The 22,460-nt window shown below is 42.4% G+C and overlaps 2 protein-coding genes and 1 pseudogene across 6 annotated transcripts in view; 2 read left to right on the forward strand and 1 right to left on the reverse strand.

Moving 5' to 3' along the window:
* Positions 1–4,477: 4,477 nt before the first annotated feature.
* On the reverse strand, positions 4,478–11,491 carry LOC146253890 (CD9 antigen-like; annotated as a pseudogene). Its single transcript, XR_014731777.1, has 9 exons — positions 10,955–11,491; positions 9,855–9,957; positions 9,453–9,550; positions 8,468–8,542; positions 8,050–8,151; positions 7,812–7,829; positions 7,216–7,308; positions 6,481–6,564; positions 4,478–5,843 (listed from the first exon to the last, which is right to left on the reverse strand). The product of XR_014731777.1 is annotated as a CD9 antigen-like (transcript).
* A 2,910-nt stretch (positions 11,492–14,401) lies between these two features.
* LOC146253891 (butyrophilin subfamily 1 member A1-like) lies at positions 14,402–19,307 on the forward strand. The gene is made up of 9 exons (XM_084677650.1): positions 14,402–14,468; positions 14,603–14,965; positions 15,068–15,349; positions 15,500–15,616; positions 15,767–15,790; positions 16,482–16,505; positions 17,192–17,218; positions 17,549–18,111; positions 18,298–19,307. Exons 1-9 carry the CDS (start codon positions 14,408–14,410, stop codon positions 18,442–18,444), a joined length of 1,608 nt encoding a protein of 535 aa, XP_084533776.1. The 5' UTR covers positions 14,402–14,407; the 3' UTR covers positions 18,445–19,307.
* Positions 19,308–22,219: 2,912 nt separating this feature from the next.
* The window catches only part of LOC146253892 (RNA binding protein fox-1 homolog 2-like), a 38,886-nt gene continuing 38,645 nt past the window's right edge, over positions 22,220–22,460 (forward strand). For 2 of the 4 annotated variants that reach the window (XM_084677639.1, XM_084677641.1), the window contains exon 1: positions 22,223–22,460. This exon is cut by the window's right edge and continues 787 nt beyond it. The gene's annotated coding sequence lies outside the window, so the exon portion shown is untranslated. The other 2 variants (XM_084677642.1, XM_084677640.1) reach the window with 2 other exon arrangements.

Below are 22,460 nucleotides of genomic sequence, written 5' to 3' on the forward strand. Positions count from 1 at the left end.
TTTTTGTATAAAAAGCCCAACCCTTTAGATTGACCGGAGCAGTTTATTGGTTCATGGTATTGAGTGATGGGGAACAACTGCAATGGGAGCAGACGGACACACTTGCGCAAGTAACAGAGTTCGCAAATCCAGAGAACCACTGTTTTTACAGAAACGAAACTTAAGCTATTCAAAATGATTTCCATGAAACCACATTGGACACAAAATCTGAGTTTTGGAAATGTTTATTCAAGACAAAAACACGGAATTACCCCAGTAATTGAATAATTGACCTGATAGCTACGAGTTAACTATTGTTAACATGAAGATTATATTAGTAGGCTAAAGGGATAATTTCCCCCTGGTAGCTGGGATGCATTTATGGTGATAATATTATATTCTAAAACTGGTTGTTCCCATCGTGATTGGCTATATCGCGTTCCATGCCGTTGTAAAATCCAGCATAACTTTACAGGTTGTCCTCATAACAGTCTTTAACATTCCATATTACTGCGCATCGAATATTTCAGATAAAAAAACATGGCAATATATATATATATATATGTATATATATATGGCTGTTGCGTGGCAACGATTTATGTAGGAACTATACTTTGTAGTGGCGGAAGAATGACGGTTTATTATTAAACTATTTTGTCTCTAATTGTTTTTATTTATGAAACCATATCAAATATTTATAGTAACAGTTTTAGAAAAGCAATAAGACCCGCGAGTCCGTGTTTTGCGCTGATTTTAGAACAGGTAAGGGGGTTAAACACGGCCTCTGTGGGCTTATTGCTTTAATCTAAGAACATAGCCTACAACAGGGCTGACAACTCTCAGGCATTGGCCGTGAGACACACGCATTTGAACTATTTCACACGCTCTCACGTTTTCACACCCTCTATCAGGGGCGTTGTTAGACCCTTTTTACTGGGGCACGTGCCCCAGTATAAATCTACTGTGCCCCAGTAAAATCAAAAGTTTGGGTTTAAACAATTTACTTTATTAGTCAGTGCATTCATTTAGATTGATAATCACGGAAAAAATATGCAGTATCCCAATCAACGCTTGTAAAAGTTTTTAACCGAAAACACATACCAATGCACGCAGAATTCCATGTCAGCGCGCTCTCCCGAGCTTGCCAAATAGCCACAGCAACACACACAAGTCCAGGTGTCGGACTCCGCACACAAGTCAGAATTGAGGTAGGGTAAGAAAACATTACAAAACTAAAGATGGTTTCTAAATGATAGGCCTACCGATCATCGTATTTTGACTAAAACATAAAAACAACATTACATGAAGCTGAAAAAAACTGTTTTTGTGCTCAAATGAATGCGGAAAAAAACGTGCGTGCTCACATTAACTATTAATGTCCCTGCCAAAGCTGATATCAAACTTGCGTCCCTGAACTGTTGTATACGGTTGAGCAAGGGGAGTTTCCATAGCTTAGCAGTGCATTGTGTGCAGCAAGCATGAAAGAAAAAAGGGGTATGAATAGGGGCCTGTGCCCCAGCATGGCGTTATGTCTAACAACACCCCTGGTACTATCACCAGTTAATACTATTTCCCACAGTAGAATCTACATTTGGAAGCCTGGTCACTAACACTGCTAGTTTGTTTGGGTGACTAGTTATTTTGCCTGACTTACACCCTGCTTTATGAAAAAGTCTAATTTCTTCTTCTTGGGTGGCATATAGTTACAAAGCACAAAAATGTCTTGGGGGGGACGTGTCCCATAATCATACAGGGGCGTGTTATAACCTTAATATTCATAAACTGGTTTCCACAAAAAACCCATTTGAGGCACAAGCTTCTGAAAAGTTATGACCATGTTAAGAGTAAAACAACCAAATTGTTCACTTTTTAGACATGTTACTTTTGTGATTAGTAATTAATTGGTTATTCTTTCTTAATTGGTCATAGATCACAAGAAGTTCTCAAGAGGATACATTTATTTAGTAATAACCAAATACCTACCAAGGAACTACCTTTGTTGTAAATTAGCTATTACTTAATGCTTAGTTAATCTTGGTTCCATATTATTTAATAGTATTACATTTTGTGTTAATGTAGAACTACCTATTACTTCCTGCATAGCTACTTGTTAACATCGGACCATTATTCTAAAGTGTTACCCGAAAATCTGCTATAAATCTTTGGGGCGACAATTATATGACATTTTCTCAAGAGCAATTCCTGAGGGGACACCAACATTACTACTGAAACACATAGCCTACATTGTAATATTGTATATTATTTACATTTCCTTATGTTTACAGTGATTTATTGGGGGGGACAAATCAAATAATTTGGTCAGCTCAGCAGCGGTTGTTTTATCATCCGCTGTTGTTGTGTTCGGAGCACAAAATGATGTTAAGGAAGAGTGCCTGGCAGAACTAGAATTAATTATCCTTGTGCCGTTCTGTAGCGGCATGCCGCTCTAAAACCGCTTTCCCCCTACTACTCACGTCTATATTAATGCGACAGAGCTTACAGAAGGCATGATATTGATCTTTGCTGCTCTTAGTGGCAAAGCGGACTTCTGAACACCACGTAGGTTTGAAGGAGGTCTTTCTTTTTGGCATCTGAAAGCTACTGAACAATTGGCAAGGAAGCCCATGTGTGTGGTAAATTGGAACAGTGGGCAGGAAGGGTCAAAAAGGACCAAAGGGCGAAAGGGCAAAGGTCTGTAAAACCGGATATATAGTCCAGACGAAATACCGACGTCTGGTCACCCTACTCCCAACACTGACTCAGGGGAGATCCTAGACCACTTCAACTGGGGGGACCAAGCTGGAACCAGTTGTATTGTTAGAGGGGTCAGTTACATTAAACGTTATTGTTGTCAAATAGTTTTCTTTATCTCTTCACACATCAACAGGCAAAATGCTGTGTTTATAATTATTCAGACTCTACATGTAGAGGGGCCACAAGAGTTGAAAGTGTGGAGAGGGTCCAAGCTTGTTGTCACAGGGGCACTGCCCTTCTCCCCCTAGAACCGCCCCTTCACTGACTTGAGCAGAGTTGGAAGGCTAGATCGGCAGGATACTGCGTCCGATATTGGCCTATTAGCCTACATGTAAATGAGGTACAATTTACGTTATTGAGGCAAAAAATACATTTTAAATAGGCTACTTTCCCTAATAAGCTGTGTATATGAAAGCAAAGCTAGCCTACTTACAGGAACATCAAGGTTCATCTCACACATAGCGCAAGCAACATCATGTAGGCGGGAAAACAACGAGGTATTGATTGATGCTTGGTGATGGATTGAGTTAGGCTACATAAAAAAGACCAGAACAGTTGCTTCCTCACTAAATTATTGATGCAGATGGGTTTCAATGAGAGATTGTAAACAGCTCTAAAGCTCTTAAGTGGCTAAACTGGAACTCTGGACTGCACTTAGACACGATCTCCACTGGGTGTAGCAATATTACCGTAAACCTTAAAACCCTCAATCAGATCCTTTGTGGCAAGACATCAGATTTGGAATAAACTGGATATGGGCTACACAATTAATACCTAGGAGAAGATTTGGATCGTCTTCCTAAATATTTTGCCTATTGATTGACGTTCTTACAGTGTTAATGTGGAGTAATTTATGTAACAAATAAAGGATTTGGTTTTCTTTGGTCAAGGCTCTGCACTTAATTTGACAAATCGTTAGATTACAGTCAGTCAGTTATGGTTTTGTAATAGCCCACAGACTGAGAATATTGCTGAACACACAATTGGAGCATGATACGCCTAGGCAGTAGGCTATTGCCAAAAATGTTTTTACTCTTTAAATATAGCCCATGAAGCACAATAAATGATGACTTGGAAATATTGTGTAAAGTCTGAAACGTGTTAGACTATGGATAGGCCTATAAGCGAATGTTAGAAACATCTCCCCACGGAATCTCCATTAGCTCCTGACATCCCACCTGATCATCCTCTGTACCCATACTACTACCACTACCACCAGTACTACCAGCCCAGTGAACCTACACCTGACCAGGACCAGGGCAGTACACCGAGGCCAGTGCAGGAGCTCTCTAACCCCCCCCGGGATCAGAATGGTCTTATTTTCTCCCGACAATACCTTATATACCATGTAATCTGTGGCAGTGTAGAGTCTTACACTGTCAAAGGTGAGGCTCTTCACCACCGATCAATGGCACAACTTGACGTCTACTGTTTTCAGTGTTGTTTGATGAATACAGGCCTTGGTGGGTTCAGTATTGATGTGGTGTGGGGAGATACAGCAGGACACGTGGTGGTAACTCCAGAGGCTTCTCTGCTCAGGCCTCAGACTTTACACAATGGTACCCCACACTACTGAGCATGTTTACTGTCCATCTCTTGAGGCTTAATGTGGTAAATGCTGCCTTGTGTCATTTTGTTTTTGTAGGACCAAAGCTGCATCGTTGAGCTGAATAAACAGTATATTGATGATGTGTTGAGGTGTTTTTACTGAAATATTCAGTCAAGAAATGAAGCAAGTCGGGGGTTGAAAAAAAATTATATTTATTTTTAACAGACTATGCATCAGACTCAGTAGTACAATGCATACAGTAGAAATACCTACAACAGTGCAAAAACAAGCTTTAGAACATGATATTCTACTAGACACTTGAACTTCCTTTGGTCATTTCAGAATAAAACCTCTGTCATCTGCAATGAACAGTCTCAGGCCAACAAACCGAGCCAGAGGGGAAATGATAATGGAGGTCAACAACTAAAGTCCCCAACCTGGTGTGACACTGCTTCTGTTCTGAGGGCCACACTTGACGCTCCAGAGGCCCTTAACATGAAGTGTTTATTTAGTCAAACGCTCTGCTGGCCCAGCGCTTGGCCGTGGTCATTATGGGAATGAGGGAAAGAGATTCTCTGGAACGGAAGCCCTTGGGTTTGGTTTGGGTCTAATGTGAGACGAGGAGTGCGTATGGAAGAGTATACATATCAATATTGAGGAATTAATGATGTTTTAACATGTAAGTAAGCTAGTATTAGATTGACTTGAATTGACTGCGATTCAAGGGGAGGGTACACAGGTGCTTTTGTTGAACATCCAAAACAAGGTAAAAGCAGACTCATGGCCATCTATAACAGTTCACTTGTAACAAAGAAATATATACAAATATATTATACACTGCAGTACCTGTTTGGATCCCTTCTTATATACATGCTTCCTGAATAGCAACATCAAAATCGGCATTAATTAATTAATAACTGGCTCCAATGGATAGTAGTCCAGAAATACTACATTATCAAAATTACTTTTTACCATGCTCATAATTTATTGGTAAAATTATAGTATTGAAACCATATTCTGCTCTGTTCTATTCTTTGTCATTTTAATTTCCTTCACAAGGATAGAACTGCATGCCAGCTCTGGCTATGGAAGCCACTATAAACATGACCAGAGACGGCGTGAGGGTAGCAGATGCAGATACACAATGTCACCAAGACAATTCCACCAAACCCAGGATACCTTTCTATCAAGTTAGTATTTCCCCTTGGGGACAATAAAGTCTAAAGTCTTGTAAGCACTGAAAGATCGCCACCACATTAGTCTCACAGTTCAGCTCCAGTCCTTTAATTCAGACTGGAGAAGAAGACAAGCAGGAAGACGGGTGTATAAAGCAGACATATTGGAGACAGAGTGTGTCAGTGCCTGCTTAGCTGAACACCTAGACATGAGCAGACGTCCTGGCCAGAGTCAGGGGAGGGAAAACCACAGAGTCTTGGTATGGGTCAGGGTGGGGGGTGGAGGAGAGGTTGGTGGAGGTAGACAGGATTGTGTAGAAGGGAGAGGAGATTCGGGAGCGCTTGATCTCTTTGTGGAGTTGCCAGCTGCACCCCAGAACCAGAAGCTAAGATGGAGGAGGGGTTAGAGGGAAGATGGGATGGGAGAGTATTGGTGGTGTGGTGGGTGGGAGTGGTAATGACAGCAAATGAGAGCCAAAGGATTGGGTGCATTAGATATGACCCCCATGTGGTCAGGTGGTATTTAACACCAGAGGAGAAGTTGGGGAGGGAAGAAAGGAGGAGACACACGGGTTAAGTCCTCTGTCTGATTTCACACATTACATCCTCTACCATTACAAAACACTCACTGTCCTCCTCTGCAAAAGGAGGAAGAGGGAACTAGCATGGGTCTGATGTGCCGTGTACAGTAGTGTATATTATATATATATATTTAGTCATTTAGCAGTCGCTCTTATCCAGAGCGACTTACAGTAAGTACAGGGACATTTCCCCAATGCAAGTAGGGTGAAATGTCTTGGCAAGGACACAACGTCATTTGGCACATCTGGGAATCGAACTGGCAACCTTCAGTTTACTAGCCCGATTCCCTAACCGCTCAGCCACCTGACTCCCTGTGTATAGTGTAATATGTATGTACGACACACCTCACAAAAAGGTTGTGTGTGTGTCTAAGTGGGACATGCCTATACCAGGAGTACTGTGTGTGTGTGGTTGGTGGATTGGTGGTCTGGGGATTCTTACCAGCAGAGCAGCTGTACCCAGGAACAGGCCCAAAACCAAGGGAGCCTTGTCCTTAAACAGGTCGACAATGGCTGGAGGACAGGCCTGGGGGAGGGTGGAGGGAATATGTTAGGTTTCTCGGTTAAGCTGAAAATTATTTTTTTCACCCCCTAGCAGATACAACAGCATATCCAGAAAGCCTGTTGAAAGGATGGCACAGTCCACACTTGAGCCGGTATTAGGCATTTTCCAAACTACCATATTGACGAAACACCCTTCAACCATGTTATGAGTTTTGGCGTTACATAGTTTGTCCACCAAAAGGCATTCTACAACGTCCTTGTTGGCAACACTCGTGTTTAGAATGCCACAAACCTTACAGCCAGCTGATCCAGCCTGAGTGTTCAGGAAATCTTTTTATGTTTGGTTACGCGTTTCTGGATTATTTTTGGTTTGTTAGTTTTTTTTATACTGTATGCCTGATATATCGGAATATCAGATTGTTTTATCATCAAATATTTTTTATCAATATCGGCCTTAAAAATCCTTTATCGGATTTCAAATTGCGGATGAGTACAGGGCCGGGACAACAGGAGAACGTCTCGATTTGTCCCAAGTGTCTCCTTCCAGAGCAAACTTGACTTAAGTGCAACGACTGCCACTATGAATGAGTCATTCGAATTTTAAATCAAACATTCAATTATATGCTAAATGCGCAAATGTACATTTTCTACAGTGCATTACATTCATACTCACAGGCATCGTGAAAAACTCGGTGAAGCTGTGATCGGGGCACGTCTTTTTGACCAGAATGTCCAGGGCTCCCACTGTGGACGAAATTTAGATTTCCTGTGTGCTTACATTATTCACTAATCAAGAGAACTAGTCATTGGATACTAGTTAGTATGTTCTCATGTAAGCTTGCTATTAATAAGAGTAGATTGTGTCTATGTGTCAGGGTTAATAGATGTTTGAGATCAGGAGAAAGTACTGGCTAAATGGTCCTTGTCATGACTACAAGGAGAGTTCCAACTATGAACTCTGTAGTTTGAATGGTCATGTGTTGGGAGCTGTTAATCTCTTTCTCTGAGACTGTTGTAACGTCATTACTGCCTGACTGTCACTATCTATGTTTACATTTTTGTGCCCTATAAAAGATGGTCCTCTGTCCTTCAGAGCGGAGAGAGACATGATTGAGACCTAAGCCTGGTGTTGTGTTGTCATTTATTGTCAGAGGTCTGGTTTTCTCTCCCAATCTGCAGATTGATAAATACTTATTAAAATCCAGAACTCAACTGAACTTAGTCACTCCGTTTATGAAGAGACGGACAAAACACTTTCTTCGTCACCACCAATCCACAGCACTGGAACTACGATGTGATGGAGCGGGACAGACAGACAGCATGTGTTACTGAGTTTTCCAACTCTTGAATATGCCAAAACTGCATTCTAGATGCCAATCACAGACTGTACAGGTGAATTGTATACAGGAAGAATATTATTGGAACATTATTCGAATGTTGCTGTGAAGAGTAGGTTTGGAAGTGAAAGACAGTATTTTTGTATGTGTGTGATGGGATGTTAGTTTACCCAGTTATGCATCAAGGTCAGAGTGACCGTCATGCTAGGGTCACCCGTATTCAAATACTTTGCATACACCGTCGAGTAGAACGTGGCCATCTGCTCCCCCACCTGGTACAGAGAGGTACTTACACACATAGCAACGCTCTTTACACACAAAACAACGCACTTCAGAAGGTAGACCAAGCCAATGATGTGGAACTGGTCATCAATACAAAAGTATGTCTTGATTCCATCCCATGAAAGACCTGAACAAACGAAACCTTTGGTGGTTGCGAGTTGCGCCACTATTGAGTTCTGACGCTACAATAGTCAACAAAGGGATGTGTTCTGCATCCGTGTTGGGCTGTTTGCTCAACATGACCTCACTTCCTCCTACCCTCCTCCCACCACTCCCTCCGTTTCATATTCCCTTTCTCCCACTCACCTCATCACTCCTTGTGAAGGCGATCACTCCTGCTGCAATCACGGCCGTACATAGCATGACCAGGAAGACAGCAAACTGGGAAAGGGGGATAGAGAGAACTTCAGTATTGTGACAGAGAGCCATGGACACACTCTCACAGGGTGCCACATGGACATACATGCTTTTCTCTGTGTGGTGAAGAGGTCTGTCATTAACCACTGATCAATTAAAAATAATTCAAGATTACAAGTAATTATTACTTTTATACAGTTTTGAATGTTATGAATATAATAAACAATGTTTGATCTATACCATGCAATATTATCTCATGACCCCTGGTCATGTCCAAAAGAGAAATATGCCTATCTATGAATTATGTTGCTTGCGAAATGCGACTAGGAAATGTCAGTGACACTAAATTGTAGGTCAGAGGTCACAATGTTACCAAAGTGTATAATGCCAACAAGCATTGAACAAGGAAAATAGGAGGAAAGTCAAGGCCATAGAATCCCTATCTAAAGATTAAACAAAAGATATGTAGCACCATGAATGCGGCATCTTCTGTCCTGTGACGTTTCTAGTGAGAGTGAAACCTCCCATATTGTGATACTATTTAACTGCCTTCATTCCTGTATTCTTTGTCCAGTCCTCTGAGATGCTCAACATGAGTGTATCAGACACCTGACCTTACATATCTGTAATAAATACTTTGATTTTGTCTTGAATTGTACATGGCAAGTGACTTCATTGACTTTCACAGACACAGGGTACAAAAGAGACTTCATCACTAGACACACACACAAACATCCATGAATCTCTCCTCTCTAAGACCTCCATGTTTACAGTAACGACAAGAAGCTAGTAGGTGAAAAGAAAAAAAACACGTGACTTCTGCTGGCGTAGTTTCTGGGGCAAAGCGTCGGCGTGGGCCTACGTATGCAAACGATCACTTGGAGCCGCAGCGTGGCCGTGTTAAGCTGCAGCTGCTTGTCTGCTCTGGTCTCACCACTGTCAGGGCGCCTCTGCTCTCGCTGCAGGCACCAACAACTCCAAGCACGACCACCACCAGTATCACTGCACCCAGGACGATCAGCACCATCACACCTGGGAGGGAGGGAGGGAGGGAGGGAGGGAGGGAGGGAGGGAGGGAGGGAGGGAGGGAGGGAGGGAGGGAGGGAGGGAGGGAGGGAGGGAGGGAGGGAGGGAGGGAGGGAGGGAGGGAGGGAGGGAGAGAGAGAGAGAGAGAGAGAGAGAGAGAGAGAGAGAGAGAGAGAGAGAGAGAGAGAGAGAGAGAGAGAGAGAGATTGGAAAAACAAACAAGGTAGTTTCACAGTCAAAATATATTTACAGATATATTTGTTTCATCTTTGCTGCATTTGATGTCCCCATCTGATAAGACTGGACTCACCGATGACAAACTGCTGTGTGTTGAAGTCAACATCAAAGAGGCCTTGTGTGTCGGCGCCAAACCGCAGCCACAGACCCAGGCCCAGAATGGCAGCACCAAGCAGCTGCACCACGGGGAAATAAAACCACTCAGATTCAAGTCTCTGCGTGAGACGTGTATGTAAACCTCGCCTTGTTTATTTTCCCAGGTTAACCCTTTCACAATCCACAAGTCAACGCCAATTAACAATGCTAGTGGGATAGGGAACCTAAGCGCAAGCTTATGAATCTATATTTCAAGTCAGTTTACAATGCGTTTGATAATGCGTGTGTCAAGATCTAAAATCTGTTGCTCAATGCTGGCCACTAGCTTTATACATGTACAGTTGACTGCGGCTTCAGATGTTGTGTGAAGCATTATGAATGCCATTTTACATAGAGGCTTGACAAAGACAACAGCGTTTATAATGAGACATAGCCTACTGACTTCCTAGTTGTTGAGTCAAGATGTTAATACTATTCTCAATGTATTTAGAGACTGGAACGTTTGTTCAGGCTGTAGGGCTGACAAACAGACATTCCATGAGTTCTGAAGTGGATAGACAGGTGCAGTGCGCGCTTCTTTAAAGCAACAGAGAATGTGGGAGAACACACCTGTCTAGGTATTGGTGACGAAACGTGACAATGTTGTATAGGACTTCCTTTACAGAATTCATAATGGCAGCAAAGAAGAATCAAAAATCCAACAGAGACATTGTAAACCCTTTGTGTGTGTTTTTGTATTCTGGCAATATCTAAGGAGCCCAAAACATCAGGAATGAAACCTAAGGAGAAACGAAACTATTCCCATTGGCCCAACTGTAACCCAAACAGATTCGGTAAACCAATAAGATCCTTAGCAGTCTTTCATCGCATATTATAGTTGACATTGCTATTTCCAATACACTTTAACATTTTTTTTAAACTATAATGATATTGAAAAGGAATTTGGTATACTACCTCTCACACATGAAAATTGTTGTTCGTGGACAAACTGCTACAACGCCCCACTTTGCCCTTTCCCAAGCGTGTGCGCATTTTGACAATGCGAAAACCAAATGACTAGCCTACATTTGTACTTACGGCGAACACGATGTTAAAGATGATGAGAATAACCTTGCACAGCTGTCCGCACAGATCCAGAGCCATGATGTCAATTTAACCCCAGATTTACTCAGAAAAACAGACGGGTAAACGGACTCTTCGCACAAGGTTTCAGCCTGTGATAAGGAACATCAAATAAAACAAGGTTAAGGCTGTTACTTTACAGTTCATATAAAGGCATTTCATTTCATGCTTTGTTGACTGGTATAAAACTACACAGACGATCATAGATGCGGAAGCGCGACTACAGTCGGTTTTGGCATCATATATTGTAAAGCACCAGTCAACATAGACATTTGGAAAATCTAATAAACATGTTGATAGATACTGTCGATTCTAATACTTATGTACCCAGACCATTACAAATAAGAAGCAACATTAATGCTATACAAATAGCCTATACCCTAAATCTGTAGTTATCTATGACATAGCCTATATACCGTATGCTCCGTGTTGAAATGCAACACGTTGAACTTCAAACTACGGCTGGGATAACAATTTCCAACAACAGAATTTCACACTCCGACAGGACAATTATTTAGTATGAAAAGCCCGACCCTTTAGATCGACCGGAGCAGTTGATTGGTTAACATGACCAAATTGTTAACATGAAGATTAGTATAGAATTTAAAAGAAAAATTCCCCCTGGTAGCAGGGATGCATTTAGAGTGATAATATTATAATCTAAGAACACATACAACCGAATACAATAACCTCATCATCTGGCTACAAGATCTAATGTTGTTTCTTTATTGGGTGACACGTGGTAGCCTACCTTAATTGGCTCTATACAGCACACTGAGATGTTCATAAGAAGCTGTGTTATGAGTTACATTTCTCCTCGACATGGTAAACTGATGAGGCCTAGAAATGACAGCAGCCTACCTGAGGACCAGACAGCATCCTACCTGAGGACCAGACAGCATCCTACCTGAGGACCAGACAGACAGCATCCTACCTGAGGACCAGACAGACAGCATCCTACCTGAGGACCAGACAGTAGCTTACCTGAGGACCAGACAGAAGCTTACCTGAGGACCAGACAGACAGCATCCTACCTGAGGACCAGACAGACCGCAGCCATCCTGAGGACCAGACAGCAGCCTATGAGGACCAGTTTTTTTTTTTTTTTACAAATGTGCTGAGGTGTTTGGCAAAAAAAAAGCCCTGCCTTCCTTTTACAATGAACAGACTTTCAGCCGCATTGAAAATCGTCTCCTCTTCCACCTTTCTCTCTGTCTTTCTCGTACCCCTCTCTCTCTCTTTCATCCCTTTCCTGACTTGACAAACATTTTCCTCATCCCCTCTGTCTCTCTGTTCTCTGGTGATCTACACCTCAGTCAGACTAATCCCTGAGAAAGAGAGCATAAACACCTGGTCTCAGAGGAGAGGAGAGAGGAGAGGAAGAGAGACAAAAGAGGAGAGAGGAGAGGAGGCTGTGAGAGGAAGTTATTCTGACTTGTTTCATCAAGAAAGAGAGCATAAACACCTGGTCTTAGAGGAGAGGAGGAGAGACGAAAGAGGACAGGAAAAAGGAGACGAGGAGGAAAGAGGAGAGGAGGCAAGCAGAGGACAGGAAAGGAGAGGAGGGGAGAGAAAGCTGTGAGAGGAAGTTGATGTTCTGACTTGTTTCACCGATCTAGATGACAGTTTCTGTACGAAGTTATGAACTTTAAAATCTAGGTTATTCATTTACATTTAGTTGTTTGGCAGACACTCTTATCCAGAGCAACTTACAGTAAGTACAGGGATATTTCCCCGAGGCAAGTAGGGTGAAGTGCCTTGCCCAAGGACACAACGTCATTTTGCACAGCCAGGAAACAAACCAACAACCTTCTGATTAATAGCCTAACTCCCAAACCGCTCAGCCATCTGACCCCCTATTCATTCGTTGTTCATTCCAACCGTCCTGGATGCCAGGTATTTCACAACCTAGTTGTTGCTTCCTGAAATGTATCGCATGCTGCAGTAGTCGCCACAATCTTGCTTTTCTTGTTTATCTTCATTCTTCGGCCCTGTCAAGGCTGACTGAATGTGTATGAACATGTTTCACTTAAGTATTTGTCATGGCACAGCCGCAAATGAGAAAGTGAAAATAAATCTCCAATTCTAAAGTTCCAATTCTCCTTGCGTGGTGGTTCTTAAGTTGGAATATTTGAGTATGAAAACTAACGACAGACTTTGACAAGGTTTGTATACTCATCTTCAAGTTATTATTATTATTTTTTATTACTATAAAGAATGTAAAATCTTATCATCTTAAAACTGTTAGTTTGATCTAGTTGACACCTTGGAACATGTTTGTATCACTTCTCTTACCCTAACAAGCCTAGAACATGACAATTATCATTTATTTTTCTTGTTGAGGTGACGTAAATACAAATGCTCAATCTGGAATCGATGGTAATTTAGGCCCTACCTTACTAGGCAAGGCAGGGCGGTCATGTCATGGTTTTAATGAAGTTCGGTTTACATGCAAAACAAATCTGTTGTAGGCCCTACCTGTAAAACAACTATTATATGTAGGCTATTGTGACAATAGTTAGATTACCGTTGAATATGTATTTTCTTAATACTGCCAATTAGCAGAGGGGGGTGTTATTGTGGGTAATTATATTATATTTAGCACTGTCTTCACTTTTATTAGTGAAGTTGGTTTAGGCTACTAAATCAGCAGTGTGCCTGGCCATTTTGGTCTGAGAAGTCCCTCAAATGTAGGTTACCTATAGCCTATGTTGTTTCAGGTATTACAATAACTTTTTAAAATAAATGTAGTGAGCAAAAATGCATTGATTTGTTATGGCTCGGGTTTTGACTACCCATCTGACTGTGTATGTGTGAGTTGGCTCGGCCCTCCCTCATACAGTAATGGGTTGACACCGTGTGTATCATTGACAGGGACAGAATGTGAGGCTGATCAGACAGTCGAAACAACTGTGTGTGCGCCTTTAGGCCTATATAATAATGTTTTTGTTGGTCTTTGAATTGGTCAATTATTTTAAATACAATTACAATTATTTAATTATTATTATAATTAAATATGATTATTTAATTATTATTTCATTATTGCTATATTAATCTATTAAAAACAGAGTCGGCTCCTCAGTAATGCGAGCCAGCTCCCGACGTTCACCTACAAGAACCGGCTTTTAGAGCCGGCTCATTCGCGAACGGCCCATCACTAATGTTTATAGGCTACACGGATCGGGATGATTGGTGAATAAACGATGATTGGATGATGGACCAGAGAACATGAACTTCCCTGAGACACTGAGGTGCATCCTTGTTCTGCAGAACAATCAACAAGCTTGAAAGAAGTTTGTGATTGCAGTGCTGCTTCAGAGTTTTAGAGGCTCCCCTTGTGTTTTAATAGTACGCTTGTGGATTAATGTCCTCTGCAATATCCATTCAACATCGTTTTCCTCAGGAAGGATGCTGGACCTGACAGTCTGTGTCTGGGGGATTCTCCTGCTGCTCCACACAGCACACTGTGGTGAGGGTTTTACCATGTTGTTAATCCATAAGGTTGGGTTACTCACAGTACATTGTAATTGTTTTAATGATTAATTAGGAAAGGTGCATTTTAATCTACTGAGACTAACCAATAATCTGTTATCTTTTATTTAGGCAGGTTTGAAGTTATTGGTCCGAGTCCTCAAATCACAGCAGTTGCTGGTGAAAGACTCATTCTGCCATGCTACGTCAAACAAAATACCAGTGCTGTGGGCTTGACGGTGGAGTGGTTGAAACTCTCAGGAGACAGAAAGCATGGCATTGTCCATCTATACAAAGACGGCAGAGATGACTATGAAGATCAGGATCCCTCCTTCAAGGCGAGAACAGCTCTGTTTAAAGAGGAACTGAAGATAGGCAACACCTCGTTGAAGCTGCTCTGGGTTAGAGGCACTGATAACGGAACTTTCATATGTTCTGTCAGGTCACCTACCTTAATTTGGTATGACAATTCCAACATTGAAGTCAATGTTAAAGGTGAATTTAGTTTTCAAATCTCGTTTTTTGTTGTTGCTATTGTGCCTAAACCAAGGCCATCCTTCTAATAACATGATTGAATCTGTATCTGTGTGTTTGTAGCTGTGGGATCCCAGCCAGTGGTCTCCTCTGAGGGATCCAGTGAGGCAGGGGTGGTTCTGCTGTGTGAAACACAAGGCTGGTACCCTGAACCACAGATGATGTGGCTGAACAGTGAAGGAGTCTCTCTCTCTGCTGATCCTCCAGAGACGACCACAGACTCTGAGGGACTCTACACACTCAGACTGAGGGTCACTGTTAAGAAGACAAGAAGAAACCTCTTTTACTGTACAGTTAAACAGAAATACATGGAGAGAGAGAAGGTGGCAGAGCTTCATGTTCCTGGTGAGTAGGAAGGTTGTACGAAGCACTATCTCCCAAATATAATATGATTAAATTAATGTTGCATGCACCATAATGTACTTTGTAAGGGCATCTGCCCTGCATACGAAAACTCATCCTTCATATCAAACTCTACTTTCAATCATGTTTCAGATGAGCTGTTCGATCAAGATTACACATGGAAAACGAACTTGATTTTGGTGCCTGTCTTTGTCTTTGCCGTCGTATTAGCTCTGATAATTCATATCCGATGTAACTGGCGTTGCCAAGGTAATGGATGGAAAAATGGAAGGTTTACAAACAGGCTCCATTCAGTTACTCACAGTATGTTATTCTTCATAGTTTTATCCTCAGTCATCATATGTAAATGATTCAGGAGTGGTTGTCACACTAAGACTCCCCTCTGTGTTTGCTTTGCAGTGAGGGGTCGGAGAGACGAGAGAGGTAAGCACCATATTATTGCACTGTCAGGGCCAGAGTAAGCTTAACGAACTGCTTGTTGTCTTTAATTTGCATTTGTTTGTATTGCTTAAAGATCATTTTAGCTGCATAAGTGGATAGTAGGTACTGTACAGCTGCAATACTGTATTAGTTAATTAACTCCCTGAATGTTGGTGCTGTAGGTAGATGTGGAGGGTAGTCAAGGTGTAGGTAGGTGTGGAGGCTATTCAGGGTGTAGGTACTAAGGGTGTAGGTAGATGTGGAGGCTATTCAGGGTGTAGGTAGTCAACCTGTTGGTAGGTGTGGAAGGTAGTCAGGGTGTAGGTAGTCAGGGTGTAGGTAGGTGTGGAGGGTAGTCAGGGTGTAGGTAGGTGTGGAGGGCAGTCAGGGTGTAGTTACTAAGGGTGTAGGTAGGTGTGGAGGGTTGTCAGGGTGTAGGTAGTTAGGGTGTAGCTGTGGAGGGTAGTTAGGGTGGTGCAGGATGGGTGAGGACAGAACAATGTTGGGCTCTAACTCTGAGATTACCTTTCAAACCAGCAGGGTATGTAGAAACCTTGGAGGAACCAAAAACATAATTTTTGTGTTAAACTTTAAGTTTTTCATCAGTCTTATCCTCAGTCACGTGAACATTTGACGCGTAAATGATTTTGGAGTGTTTCTCACAGTAATACTCCCCTCTGTGTTTCCTTTGCAGAGAGGCGTCTGAAAGAAGAGACAGGTAAGCACCATATTATTACACTGTCGGGGCAGGAGGAAGCTTAACAAACTGTTTGTTATGGAAATATCAATTAAACGAAATTATCATTATTGTCTTTAATTTGCTTTTTTTTTTAATTGCTTAAAGATAATTTAAGCTGCTTAAGTGGATAGTAGGTGCTTTACAGCTGCAAATACTGTATGAGTATGGTTAATGGACTCGCTGAGTGTTGGTGCTGTAGGTAGATGTGGAGGGTTGTCAGGGTGTAGTTAGCTATGGAGGGCAGTCAGGGTGTAGGTAGTCAGGATGTAGATAGGTGTGGAGGGTAGTCAGGGTGAAGGTAGTCAGGATGTAGATAGGTGTGGAGGGTAGTCAGGGTGTAGGTAGTCAGGATGTAGATAGGTGTGTAGGTAGTCAGGGTGTAGTTAGCTATGGAGGGCAGTCAGGGTGTAGGTAGTCAGGATGTAGATAGGTGTGGAGGGTAGTCAGGGTGTAGGTAGTCAGGATGTAGATAGGTGTGGAGGGTAGTCAGGGTGTAGGTAGTCAGGATGTAGATAGGTGTGGAGGGTAGTCAGGGTGTAGGTAGTCAGGATGTAGATAGGTGTGGAGGGTAGTCAGGGTGTTGGTAGATGTGGATGGTAATCAGGGTGTAGGTACATCTAATTTATAGTTATGTTTCAGTAATGAAAAAAATCTCTATATTTCAGATTATGAAGCTGTCAGACGACATGCAGGTCAGTGTGGTTAGTGTCTACAAACTAGACTGAACATTAGATTAACATGACTCCTACTATTTACTCATTGACAATACAATCAATTGTCAAGCTTTTGGACTGAAGTTTGAAGCCTACAATGGGAACACACATTCCTGATGACCATTTCATTACATTCACATACCATACAACACCATTTTTGCGTCCGACTTTTGTTTGCATTAGAATTCAACTAAACCTAGAACTAATCATTACCTCAACCGTAACCGTTAACATGAACAGAAATGCAGATAAAGATGATATGCTATCATAGTGTCCATGTGTTCACCAGGTGTATGTTTCTCTCCACAGTGGAAGTGACTCTAGACTCTGATACTGCCCATCCTCAACTCTTCCTGTCTGATGACAGGAAACAAGTGACATATGGAGATGACAAACAGGACCTTCCTGAAACTCCAGAGAGGTTTAAAGAGATCCGTTGTGTCCTCGGAGAACAGGGCTTCTCCTCAGGGAGGTTCTACTATGAGTTGCAGGTGAAGGACAAGACTGGATGGAGTTTAGGAGCAGCTAAAGAGTCCTGCAACAGGAAGGGGAATGTTACACTGAGCCCTCAAGATGGATACTGGACTATAACACTGAGGGAAGGTAAATACGAGGCTCTGACTGACCATCGAATCCCCCTCCAACTGATCCAGAAGCCCCAGGAGGGCGGAGTGTTTGTGGACTATGAGGAGGGCACAGTGTCCTTCTACAATGTGGAGGCCAGGTGTTGTATCAACTCTTTGACTGACTGTTCCTTCACTGAGGGACTTAATCCATCCTTCAGGCCTGGCCGTCCAGGTGTCGTTGCTGAGAACTCCGCTCCTCTGGTCATCTGTCCTGTAGAGGGCGTTGTACCCGAGTCCCCCAGTCTGGTGTCACAGTCCAGACCTGAGCCCCCCCAAGGGGTCCAGGCTGGGTCCAGTACAGCTGTTCAGGGGGAGTCTGAATCTCAAACATGTGAATCTGATTCAGCTCACCAGTCTGAATCTCAAACATATGAATCTGATTCAGCTCACCAGTCTGAATCTCATACATATGAATCTGATTCAGCTCACCAGTCTGAATCTCAAACATATGAATCTGATTCAGCTCACCAGTCTGAATCTCAATCAGTTGAATATGATTCAGGTCACCAGTCTGAATCAACTGAGGAGACAATCGAGTCAGTGTCTTTACTGGGTCAGTCAGCTTCTTATAAAGTGTGATGTTTGTTAGAGCTTGTTATCAGGACAGTGTGTTTGTAAATAGATGAATGTAAACACCACAATCCCTACTGCTGGGTCTGTAGTGTGGTGTCTGCTTCACAGATCGCTATCCTTTCCAAACCCTCCCCATGTTTTAAATACATGATTTCACTTATGGAGGATGGATGTTACATTTGTAATGATAAAACCTGTATGTGTTGTGTTTTGTTGCATGTATGCATTTGTTTTCTTTCATTTGTTCGACATCGGTTTTCTAACCCATGTGCTCCCATGTGGCTCCCATACAGTTTGGATCCTGTAGTGTGTGGATCATGTAGTGTGTGGATCATGTAGTGTGTGGATCATGTAGTGTATGGATCATGTAGTGTATGGATCATGTAGTGTGTGGATCATGTACAGTAGTGTGTGGATCATGTAGTGTTTGGATCATGTAGTGTATGGATCATGTAGTGTATGGATCATGTAGTGTGTGGATCATGTACAGTAGTGTGTGGATCATGTAGTGTTTGGATCATGTAGTGTGTGGATCATGTAGTGTGTGGATCATGTACAGTAGTGTGTGGATCATGTAGTGTGTGGATCATGTAGTGTGTGGATCCTGTAGTGTATGGATCATGTAGTGTGTGGATCATGTACAGTAGTGTGTGGATCCTGTAGTGTGTGGATCATGTAGTGTTTGGATCATGTAGTGTATGGATCATGTAGTGTATGGATCATGTAGTGTGTGGATCATGTAGTGTATGGATCATGTAGTGTATGGATCATGTAGTGTGTGGATCATGTACAGTAGGGTGTGGATCATGTAGTGTTTGGATCATGTAGTGTGTGGATCATGTAGTGTGTGGATCATGTAGTGTGTGGATCATGTAGTGTATGGATCATGTAGTGTGTGGATCATGTAGTGTATGGATCATGTAGTGTATGGATCATGTAGTGTGTGGATCATGTAGTGTGTGGATCATGTAGTGTATGGATCATGTAGTGTTTGGATCATGTAGTGTGTGGATCATGTAGTGTGTGGATCATGTAGTGTGTGGATCATGTAGTGTGTGGATCATGTAGTGTATGGATCATGTAGTGTGTGGATCATGTAGTGTATGGATCATGTAGTGTGTGGATCATGTAGTGTGTGGATCATGTAGTGTATGGATCATGTAGTGTTTGGATCATGTAGTGTGTGGATCATGTAGTGTGTGGATCATGTAGTGTGTGGATCATGTAGTGTATGGATCCTGTAGTGTGTGGATCATGTAGTGTGTGGATCATGTACAGTAGTGTATGGATCATGTAGTGTGTGGATCATGTAGTGTGTGGATCCTGTAGTGTATGGATCATGTAGTGTGTGGATCATGTAGTGTATGGATCATGTAGTGTATGGATCATGTAGTGTATGGATCATGTAGTGTGTGGATCATGTAGTGTTTGGATCATGTAGTGTATGGATCATGTAATGTGTGGATCATGTACAGTAGTGTGTGGATCATGTAGTGTGTGGATCATGTAATGTGTGGATCATGTACAGTAGTGTGTGGATCATGTAGTGTGTGGATCATGTAGTGTGTGGATCATGTAGTGTATGGATGATGTATATCTCCTTATGTGGAGGCCAAGTCTCTCATCTTCTCCTTCACTGACTGTCTTCACCTTCTCTACAGATTCCCAAATATGATGTGGATAATGCTCATTTATAGACTTACAGCATAATAAAATGTGTGTATAATGTTTTATTCTCGTCTAATTTCCTATACAGATGAGTCTTTACTGTTTCACCTATGTTAATCATTTTGTGGGAATGTAGGTTTATTCACCTGTGTGTTTACCTGTTCTATTATGTGAGAGTAGTTTCTTCCCCAGCAGCAGTCAACACACTGGCTGCAGGATCAGTGGTGGTCTGCTCAGTTGGACGGCCATCCTGATGAAGAGCAGCTATTTAAAGCTCTGGTAAAAGGTAGGAGGCCGTGAGGGTCCCAACTAGGGTGACCAGAAACATGACCCTGAAAAGGAGGATAAAGGGTCCAAAAAGGAGGACAATCCCAAACAGTTGACCGGGGGAGATGGGGGCCATTTGTATGAAACTAGGACAATAACATTAGTCATTTTAGTAAGTCAACATTTGTAATTTGAATACAAATTCAATACTTCAATACAAGTGCACTGATTTTCTGTTGATGTTTCACAGCATGAAATAATTTGGTCAGCTCAGCAGCGGTTGTTTTATCATCCGCTGTTGTTGTGTTCGGAGCACAAAATGATGTTAAGGAAGAGTGCCCGGCAGAACTAGAATGATCCTCGTGCCGTTCTGTAGCGGCATGCCGCTCTAAAGCCCCTTTCCTTCTACTACTCACGTCTATATAAATGCGACAGATCTTACAGACGGCATGATATTGATTGTTGCTGCTCTTAGTGGCAAAGTGGAGATCTGAACTCTGGCACTGAAGCCCAGGCGAGTGGTAAATTGCGACGGTGGGCAGGAAGGGTCAAAAAGGAGGACAAGAGGGTGAAAAGGAGGACACGCAACAGCAGTCCGGACAAAGGGCTGGAATACCGGACTGTCCGGACAAAATCTGGACGTCTGGTCACCCTACTCCCAACACTGACTCAGGGGAGATCCTAGACCACTTCAACTGGGGGGACCAAGCTGGAACCAGTTGTATTGTTAGAGGGGCCAGTTACATTAAACATTATTATTGGCAAATAGTTTTCTTCACTTTTCCACACAAGGCAAAATGCCATGTTTTTATAATTATTCAGACTCTACATGTAGAGGGGCCACAAGAGGGTCCAAGCTTGTTGTCACAGAGGCACTGCCCCCCTCCCCTAGAAACGCCCCTGCCCTGACTTAAGCAGAGTTGGAAGGCTAAACCTGCAGGATACTACGTCCGACATTGGCCTATTAGCCTACATGAAAATTAGCTACGTTATTGAGGCGAAAAATACATTTTAAATAGGCTATTTTCCCAATTTACTTGCGTGGGCGGGGGACATGGTATTGACTGATGTTTGATGATGGATTGGGTTACATAAAAAAGACCAGAACAGGCCAATTGTTTCCGCACTAAATTATTGATGCAGATGGGTTTCAATGAGAGATCGTAGACAGCTCTAAAGCTCTTGAGTAGGCTATCTGAACTGGAACTCTGGACTGCACTTAGACACTATCTCCACTGGGTGTAGCAATATTACCGTAAACCTTAAAACCCTAAATCGGATCCTTTGTGGCAAGACATCAGATTTGGAATAAACTGGATATGGGCTACACAATTAATACCTAGGAGAAGATTTGGATCGACCTCCTCATATTTTTGCATATTGATTGACGTTTCTACAGCGTTAATGTGGAGTAATTTATGTAACAAATAAAGTATTTGGTTTTCTTGGGTCAAGACTCTCCACTTAATTAGACAAACCGTAAGCGTGTAGTCAGCCAGTTATGGTTTTGTAATAGCCTACCGACTGAGAATATTGCTGAACACACAATTGGAGCATGATAGGCTAGGCAGTAGGCTATTGCACATTATTTTTTAGCTGTTTAAATATAGCCAATAACACGAATCGCAATAAATGATGACTTGTGAATATTGTGTAATGTCTCAAACGTATGGATATATGGATAGGCCTATAAGCGTATGTTAAGCACCAACAGAATTGTGAAAAACAAACACAAACATGCCAAAGCCTTTGTGCTCAGGGAAGGAAGGTGACAGAGGAGGGGGAGAGCAGGACAGGGGGAACAGCCATCCTACTACGGGGAGGAAAAGAAGGATAGGCTAATATAGCCTACATCAGCACAGCTCCCTGACCAGTCGACTTTACACAAGCCTTGCATGGGAGCGTAAACTGTAAAAACAAATCTGAACCCAGATCAGTATTCTGGAGTCAGATCCATACTACACCAATCGGGACACAGGCGAAAGGAAATCGTGTTCCCGACTAGCCAGCCAGTTCACACGTTACCAAGATCTACCAGAACACAGGCAGAGAAAATAACGGTGAAGAAAGAAGGGGACCTCAAGGAA

This window comes from Hypomesus nipponensis, chromosome 17 (assembly GCF_054491055.1).
Source record: "Hypomesus nipponensis isolate SF chromosome 17, ASM5449105v1, whole genome shotgun sequence".
Classification (NCBI taxonomy): Eukaryota; Metazoa; Chordata; class Actinopteri; order Osmeriformes; family Osmeridae; genus Hypomesus; species Hypomesus nipponensis.

Excerpts from the sequence above, each read along its gene's own strand:
- LOC146253891 (XM_084677650.1), top strand. The coding sequence starts at position 14,408 with ATGCTGGACCTGACAGTCTGTGTCTGGGGGATTCTCCTGCTGCTCCAC. Across the intron at positions 14,966-15,067 it reads CATTGAAGTCAATGTTAAAG|CTGTGGGATCCCAGCCAGTG; the intron begins GTGAATTTAGTT and ends GTGTGTTTGTAG. Across the intron at positions 18,112-18,297 it reads TACCCGAGTCCCCCAGTCTG|TCTGAATCTCAAACATATGA; the intron begins GTGTCACAGTCC and ends TCAGCTCACCAG.